The sequence below is a fragment of the Orussus abietinus genome, unplaced genomic scaffold (assembly GCF_000612105.2).
Source record: "Orussus abietinus isolate OABI.00-Male unplaced genomic scaffold, Oabi_2.0 scaffold148, whole genome shotgun sequence".
Lineage (NCBI taxonomy): Eukaryota > Metazoa > Arthropoda > Insecta > Hymenoptera > Orussidae > Orussus > Orussus abietinus.
Genome location: NW_019395996.1, coordinates 112,242 through 121,311, shown reverse-complemented (window position 1 = coordinate 121,311; position 9,070 = coordinate 112,242). Strand labels below are relative to the sequence as shown.

At 37.2% G+C, this 9,070-nt stretch overlaps 1 protein-coding gene across 1 annotated transcript; it reads left to right on the top strand.

Moving 5' to 3' along the window:
- Window positions 1–119: 119 nt before the first annotated feature.
- LOC105697193 (probable isocitrate dehydrogenase [NAD] subunit alpha, mitochondrial) lies at window positions 120–3,154 on the top strand. Its single transcript, XM_012420295.1, has 6 exons — window positions 120–278; window positions 561–686; window positions 1,238–1,410; window positions 1,640–1,874; window positions 1,945–2,223; window positions 2,315–3,154. The coding sequence occupies exons 1-6, from the start codon at window positions 252–254 to the stop codon at window positions 2,552–2,554; spliced, it is 1,080 nt and encodes a 359-aa protein (XP_012275718.1). The 5' UTR covers window positions 120–251; the 3' UTR covers window positions 2,555–3,154.
- The last annotated feature ends 5,916 nt before the right edge of the window (window positions 3,155–9,070 follow it).

The following is a 9,070-nucleotide window of genomic DNA, read 5'->3' as shown; positions in this document are numbered from 1 at the left end:
ATGAGTAAATCGATTTGTATTTTGAAAAAAGAACCGCCAGTGAAACTCGCCGTAAGTGGCGCCACTCGTTACTTCCGACGAGTCATCCGCTATCTTTCTCTCGCCTCTTTCTAGCAGAAGACATCGGTTGACGACAGCCAATCAGAAGTCTGGTGTCTGGTTCGTCCCTTTTTTTCTTCTCATCGGTTACCAGATCTGACGTGTAATATAAACTGGTGGTGAAAGGCTTTTTTATTGAAATTAATAACAGAATGGCAGCACAATGGATACGTAAAGCTGTAAGTAATAAGTGTCGCTCTGTACTCCTGTAGAGCGGCCACTGTCCTGCCCGTTGACCCGCCTCCTTCCCACCGAAAAGGTTAGAACTTTTCGCGCACAGTTTGGTTATATATCCGTCTGCTTGTACGCGATTTGTCGCCTCTTCTCTCTTTCTCCTATTGATCTCGTTATAGCTCCCTCTTGTTCCAACACGTTCCGTTTCTCTCTCCATCTCACCTTGGAGAGGAAGGCTTCAAATTATTACAAGAAAATTATGATTTCTTCTTCATTCGACGAAACAGATTTCCCCGAGATTCGGCAGAGTTCGCCTTTATAGCAGCAAAACCCACAAGTGCACTCTTATTCCTGGAGACGGTATCGGACCTGAGATTTCTGCAGCTGTACAGAAGATCTTTGAAGCAGCCAAGGTGAAGTATTTTTATCTTGTGCTCCATTGACTTTGTTAGGCTACAAAATCTGAGTTGTACAAGATGGCAATTCAGTCGATTGAAAGTAATTCGTGTAGATTTTTGTAGATCCTTTCTTGACCCGACTGACCTCAAGAGTCCCTTAGTAATTTTGATTATTCATTGAATGACCATTTTGTTTTAACTAAATTTCTATCTTGCCTTTTTTTAATTAATTTTTTCATAGTTACGAGATGTTGGCATAATTCATTTTCTATTTAATTCATAGGTATCAACTTTATCTTTGAATATCGTGTATGCTAAATTTAATATCTAGGCTATTAAAACATACGTATGACCATTTGGAAATCTAAACAGAAGCAGATACAAATGAATCTTGTTTCGTGATCAGTCATGTAAGATGCATATTTGCTCAATGCAAAATCAGTTATCCTCGTACCTCTCTTGTATCTCATATTTAATTCTGTTCTTTGATTTCTACTCTAATTTAGTAATTCAGCGTATATAAGGTATTTCTTAATTTTATTTAAGTGTAATAATATTTCGCGTAGGTTCCAATAGAATGGGAATCCGTAGATGTTACTCCAGTACGAGGTCCAGATGGGAAATTTGGTATACCGCCAGCAGCCATCGAATCAGTTAATAGAAACAAAATTGGTTTAAAAGGTCCACTGATGACACCAATAGGAAAAGGTCACCGATCTTTGAATCTCGCGCTTAGAAAGTAAGTCTTGTAGATCATTACATAAGCCTGAGAGCGTTTATTACTTCCATTCATTCCTATGAATGTTATCTTGTACTATGTGACTGGTTATATAATCGGTATAAGAACAAGTTTAGGGTTATTTATGCATGACAGGTGCAAGACTTTGCAAACAGTAGCTGTTATCAATTTTAGCGTGACATTTTCTCGCTTAAGATATGCTTTGATTCTGGATTATTCTCATTCACAGGGAGTTTAATTTGTATGCCAATGTACGCCCATGTCGTTCGTTAGAAGGTTACAAAACACTGTACGATAATGTTGATGTTGTCACAATCAGAGAAAACACAGAAGGTGAATACTCTGGTATCGAGCATGAGATCGTTGAGGGTGTAGTACAATCGATTAAACTTATCACTGAAGAAGCCTCGAGCCGAGTAGCAGAGTTTGCTTTTCAATATGCTCAAGATAACAACAGGAAAAAGGTTATTTTTGGATTTTTTCCAATTTCTTTATTTCAGAAATAGGTGTGTCACTCTACAGTGTGTTCCATAGGTAACTGCAGTCCATAAAGCTAATATAATGAGAATGTCGGATGGACTTTTCCTGAGGTGCTGCCGAGATGCAGCAAAGAAATTTCCAAATGTAAAATTTGAGGAAAGGTATTTGGATACGGTGTGTTTAAACATGGTGCAAGACCCGAGTCAATACGATGTGCTTGTTATGCCGAACTTGTATGGCGATATCCTCTCCGATATGTGTGCTGGTCTCGTAGGAGGTCTTGGGCTAACACCTAGTGGAAATATTGGACTTAACGGTGCTCTCTTCGAGTCGGTAAATAGTCTCGTGTATTAATTAACCTTTGGTTTATTTAATTATTCTAAAGCTTTTGTTGAGTTTCAAATTTTTGGTTTTTTTTAAACAGGTCCATGGTACAGCCCCCGATATCGCAGGTCAAGATAAAGCTAATCCCACCGCTCTGTTGCTTTCTGCCGTAATGATGTTGAAACACATGGGTCTGAACGATCACGCACGAATTATTGAGCACTCTGCGTACGACACTATCAAAGAGGCAAAGTATTTAACTGGAGATCTGGGTGGTACTGCCAAATGCAGCGAGTATACAAATGAGATATGCAAGAGAGTGTCCGCTCAGGTTAAATAAACTTTAGATACAACGATTCCGATTTAACGCCAAATACTCGTAGAATTCGTGCGCGTGAAAACAAACAGATTGAAGAAAAAAAAGAAGCGCTTTTATCGTGCGCGTTCTTTACCCTCGATGCGTTCCGCACGATAATGTGTTCTTGCAAATTTAATGACACATTGGAGAAAATGGGTGCTTTTAAAAGAAAAAGATCACCCGGCCTTGTCCGAACGGCTTGATAGAATATTTCCATTATTCTACCTCAGAACTCGTACAATTCGACTCATTCGCGATCCGTTCAACAATGCAAACAGCATTTAATATTACTGTACCCTCGACGGATGACTAAATATGAGTGTTACGAGAAATGCATTGACGATCCAGACGAACGAGCATGCATCTTTTTACATACTAGCTATCGCGAATCGTTCGCAGTTACTGACGAATCGAATCCTAGTTAAATCTGTAAAGTCTAGCCGTTTAAGGATACTTAGGAACAATGTGTATAATAATTTTAAATAAAGATCTTTAACGCGAGAGTTATGCCCTCCACGAGGAGAAGCGAGAGTCGTCACGTTGTGCAGTATTACGAATCAATAAAAACGGTGTAAACTTAAACGATGTGCCCTAAGGTCTTGAACGCTTATTTATTTCTTGAATCAGTTTGCATTATTTAACGATACCTTAACCCGAGTGTACAAATATATTTCTTTTCTGAAACCTCTGGGAACTTGACCCCATTAACATTTTGAGATTAAGAATTCTTCAGTTAGTTTCATTTTGTGAATTTAATATTTGGAATGCACCGTCCTTGTTTCAGAGATTAAACGATATTAATATACTAAAACACCTGGAACTCTTTTATTATCTAGATGCCATAAGTTAGTATTAAATACATTTTTGTTTAATAGAGTAAAAGAAACTTTTTCTCTCTATATATTGTTTGAAACCAATCACGTGGAACAGGATTATTTACCTCTCGGCGGTGGAAAGAACGAAAGAAAATGTTCACGTAAAGAGGGTAATATTCCCTGGAAGGCAAGAGAGCCCCCTCTATCGCTCCCTCGGTATCAACACGATTATTCTAGTACGTACTTCATACCTCGTCCCCTTATGCTGTAACGTTATAGCACCTTCCCCTCAACGTCTTCCGTTACTCGTGGCTTTTCACCGAAGTATAGCATCCTTCGGCGGAAAACTCTCAGCTATGAGAAAAGTTGCCGGCTATATTTCACAGAAGGTAGCAAACGACGACGAAGGAGCCCTCTGCATCCTCCTTCTACCGGTAAGAAAGATGAAGACCCAGTGTCATCTTCGTAGCTCGTTAATTCTCTCGAGATTTATCGAGATCCCCTGGAGTGAGTAACGACTGCTTATAAATTTTTAATATTGAATTCCTACGATGATTCATCTTTCCCTTCGTAAAGTAGATCATTTGTGGCAAAACCCAGCGGTAATGATGATTTCTTTTAACTGGGAATTAGTTGGTGATTTCAAGGTTGAAAGTTTTCGGAAAATGAAAACAGCAAGCCATGTTATGATTTTGTTACTCTTTATCGGTAAATCAACATTTTGCGAAGTTATTTAATTATATTATCAATAAGTTATGCATATTATTTGTCTTATGTTAGATTGCGTAGAAACTTGTAACCGCATCGTGCAATGCCCTACGTATTTGTCGGCGTGAGCGTTGCGCAAACGAGTTGCAAGTTTACGCGGCCTAGAAGTAAAATGCCTCATTTTGATTATTCGTAACTCTGGATGAGATTCTCTAGCCCCATAATACCGTCGCGTTAAAACAGAAAAACGATGTTAATTACCCAGTGAACACTGTTATTTAACTGTTGGGTAAATGTTACGATTTCGAAACTAACATGTTATGTAGCATAAAAGGAACATGGAAGTTAGATAGTTATTATTTCCCACTCGGTAAGGTAACATGTTATGTAACATGTTATATTAATGTTGTACTTTCAGTTACCTTAAATGATATTAATTTTTCATACATTTAATAAAAAATCACACAATTTTATCCAAAATTATATAATTTTTTATTTTTAATTATTTTTTGGTACTTGACAATAGTTAGATATTAAATGAAATTATGTAATGATAAACTATCTGATTTTACTTAAAGATAATTAGAATTTCATTCGACTAGCAAACAATGACTAATAATGTACATGCGCGTTTGAATTAAAGTCATATTTTTTCATAGGAGTAGTAAACAAAATATGACATATATTGATCTTATGACATTTGACGAATTATGACAATGACGATGACAATGATGTAATAAAAAAAATGACACTTAGCACCAATATAGTTCTGTTTTGTTACAAATATGTGCTGCATATACATAGTAATATCAGGACAGTAACATAATGTAAGATGAGAGTAACAAAGTTATGCTACATTTATATAGATATGATTGTAACAAATGTCATGTAACCCATAAGCTCCATGATACATAACTGTTAAGTTACTACATTGTAACAAATGTCATGTAACTAGTCAGCTCTATGTTACGTAACTGTTAGGTTATTACATTGGAACAAATGTTATGTTATTTGTTAGTTTTAAGTTACGTAACTGTTATGTTTGGTGTTCAGTGGGAGTGGACAGCAGTAGCCAGTACCCATAAAAAGGGAAAAAAAAGGTCTTGTATTCCAGGGTACTTTCACGTTATTATAATGATTAGTACATACATTAGGGGGACCAAATGAATTCCCTGAAAAACGGTAGCAAGATTATCAACAATCCCTAAGAATACAATACTCAATAAAATAGTAAGGGTGACCGGAGCAAATTGACCAACTTTTTCTGTAATGCTTAATTGCGAGGAAAGTAATGAGAATTTTCGAACGTATACATCGAAATGTAGAGCATAAAATTAAGGCACAATGATTGCAGTTCAAGATTCTTCAATTTTTACAAATAATTATAGAAAAAGTTATTTATGCCTGCCGGGGAGGTTGGTCACCTTGCTCCGGGTACGTGATCATTGGATGAATTACTCGGGATAAATTGACCCGGCATATAGATCCGCACGAAATTTGCCCATAATTAAAATAATAAGTTTCAAATTTAAAAATATTGTTATAATTATTAACAAAATGTAAATTTATAAATACGCAATAATTATTCTTTTTACTCTTTACAATAAATATTTGTCATGCATTAATTCTCTCTTACGACGTAATGACTTGCTTAACCGTTTGAGTTCCACGTGTCTTTGCTGTTTTCCCGTCCAAAAGTGCCAAGGAGCGCTTTTTCGCTTGTCTTATTACCTCTCCAAAAGTGCCAAGCGGCGCGATAGCGCTTGTCTTATTCCCCGATTAAAAATGCCAAGGAGCGCTATTGCGCTGTTTTCTGCTCTATACGGTAATGTTCGACTGAAATTAAAATTTGGTCTTTTACCAGCTGTCTCATTCTTTTACTTTTACCTAAAATGGAATGGTAACCGTAAAGTCGCTCATCGACGGAAACCGAGCGTGTCGCGGTTATCGGCTTCGCAGCCTAGAACGCTGGCGCTGTTCGAGCGTCACAGAAGAAGCGCAAAATCGCTCCTTGGCACTCAAACGGTTAAGCAAAATAAACTGATCTTACTTTGAATAACATCTGCTAAAATCATAAATGTGTCGGAAGGGTTAAACAGGTATTAATCATACATTTTTAGGAGACTTGACTTACAAACAATGCACTATAAAGAAGGCAACAGATGTGTATCGGCGCATTTTTCATCTCCCCCCTGGCTGTATTAAATGAATTTTATTCAAATTTTTCCCTGAAAATACAAAGAATAAGATTCACCGCACATTAAACGAAATGTCTCAGTTTCGCCCTGGCTTGCCGTTTCCATTTCTACAGTGTTTTTTTACACACTTATCGTTAGATTTTTCTTTGGACGTTTACTTTGGCTTCGCTTTGATCTTTACATTACACGTTTTAATGTTCTTCAATCAATTTAGAGCACACCAAGCTTAGGTCATTATGCTAAGTGAACCAACAAATTAAGTGAACCAACGAATATTCGGAATGTACTTGAAGTACAGACGACGAGAGAAAAACTAACGGTTATCGCGACGCCAAGAGCTTGTCAGTTAACTTACCCTGTTTGTCGTAAGTGAATTTGCCCCGAACGTCATTTTAACATTAAGTATATTAACAAATGATAAACTATTATATTTTAAAATATATGCATAGCAATGCAAAGCTAAATATATGCTCTATTTATGTGCCACATTTTTAAAATGATAAAAAGCAGTACGCTATATTGAAAAAGAAAAAAGTGAGGACTGAAAAAATTAACTTCCCACCATAGTTCTTGACTTTTGATTTTTTATGAATAAGCGAAGCTGCAATTAATTACGTTAAGTATCAAGATAAGTGTGGGACACAATTAGGACTGTATCATAAAATGAAGAATAATATTAACCGTTTGCGTACCAGATGGTTCTGAAAAAACAGGATCGAAAAGCGCCAAAGAGCGCGATCGCGCTCCTTCGTCTGTTTCGGCCAAATGCCCTGGCTTTTCTCGACACAAAATCTGAAGAGCCCGAAAGTGGCTCGTGGTATGCAAACGGTTAAGGGGTATGGCCATGGTAGCGAGTATAAAATCATTTGCATATTCAACAATATTTTTGTTGTATAAAAAGTAATTTATTTACAGAACTAATTACAGAACTTTTTTCCGAGGCGTTCCACGGCGTGACATTTGGCGTCCACAATTTTTGACCTAGAACAAAACGAAAAAATTCTCGTTAATCTACATAAAAATACCTAGAGAAGTACATATGGAATTTTAAAAATATTAATTTTTTCGAANAATTTTAAAAATATTAATTTTTTTCGAAAATGGCAGGTATTTGAAGTTAACGGGTGAATTTCCAGTGAAAAATTTCGTATAAAACTGCTCATAAAATGGAAAGTTTTTAATTAATCAAAAATTCCGTATGTACTTCTCTGCGAAATACAATTACAAAGATGATATAAAAATTTGAAGTCAATCGGAAGAAATTTGTCGAAGTTATTTATCACGCGAATTAGAAAAAAGCTGTTTTGAGAAAAATGCGTTTAAAGTTTGACGTATAACTTTTTTGTTGTTAAACTTGAAGAATCGAATAAAAAAAAATGTTTACCTTTAGTCTACGATGCCAGCTCCATAAAGTCGGCCTTCTAAGGCAAGATTTTCATCCTCTTCAGCTTTCCTACGCACAGTTACGCACAGTACGCAGTTTTCGTTCCTACAGCAATTGCTTCGACAAGTTTGTCATAAAAGGAATGGTATATCGGCCGTGAGAATTCCATGAAGGCACTAAACTTTTTGATACCATTCAAACCTACACCTAATAATCGCATCGCTAAGGTGATTCTGCGATTAATTTCATATCCATTTCTCACATAAGGGGGCAATTAGGTATTTCAGTTTTTTCACACTGGTTACGAGAAATTACGATCTTGAAACCCAAACCGCGCATGGCCGATTCAGTGATTTGTACATCTTGACCGTACGTTTTGCAAACAATCACTTGAGAAATTACGTTCATAACAGTTATGAAATTTATAAATCTGTTGCCGAATTTGGCGTTAATGTCATTATCACGCGAACTCGTTGACAGTCGTAGTTTCTTGGCCGACGCGCTCACGCCTTCTGCATCTGTCTCTGCTAAGAATCGATTTACCAGTCTACGCTTCGAAATATTGGTCTTATGCGAAGACCAAGTGTTTGATTTTGACCCCTTCTTTGATAGATAAACCTTTTTTTGACCACTCATTTCGGCTGCTCACAAAAAATGCTTCAACTTGCACAATAGAAAATCACGCACAAAAAGCAAAAGAGCAACTGAATGGCGTTCTTTCAACGGTCATATTGGCATTTGATGATCCTCTATAGGTATGTTTTCGTACAGGTAGACAACCTCTAATGGTATAGCTCCAAAAATCCGAGGGCGTCACGCGGCGCGCTCGGGTACTCCACCGCCGCGCTACAAGTAGGCTTATGCTACACGCTCAAAGTCGGTAAAGAAAATTTTTTTCGCTGTAAGTCGAATGCTAACTTATTCTTATGATATTAAAGCATCGTTTAAGCAAAAAAAAAAATCGTTTTTTTGAAAATTCTACCGTGGCCATACCCTTTAAGTAAAAAACAAGATATGTAGTAAGCATTGGTCGGTTTACCCCGTAGGACAGCTTGCCATGGTCTCCCCTAGACTCGAGCATGATCCGAAATGCCTCGATATCCTTGCGTTAGAAGAGGAGAAGGACGACAAACAATTATTGGATGAATTAGGGGCTCCGTTAATGAGTCGTTGACCGCATCTTTTGAAGGGTGATAGGAAGGTGTATCCTTTGTAGGGGGTTGTTAGAATCACAGCCGAGCATGATCCAAAATGCCTCGATATCCTCGCGTTAGAAGAGGAGAAGGCCGACAAACGATTATTGGATGAATTAGGGGCTCCGTTAATGAGTCGTTGACCGCATCTTTTGAAGGGTGATAGCAAGGCATATCCTTTGTCGGGGGTAGTTAGAATC

Bases quoted from the DNA above. Each gene is read 5' to 3' on its own strand.
- LOC105697193 (XM_012420295.1), top strand. From the start codon at position 252: ATGGCAGCACAATGGATACGTAAAGCT. The intron at 279-560 runs GTAAGTAATAAG...TCGACGAAACAG, and splicing joins CACAATGGATACGTAAAGCT to ATTTCCCCGAGATTCGGCAG. The intron at 687-1,237 runs GTGAAGTATTTT...TATTTCGCGTAG, and splicing joins AGATCTTTGAAGCAGCCAAG to GTTCCAATAGAATGGGAATC.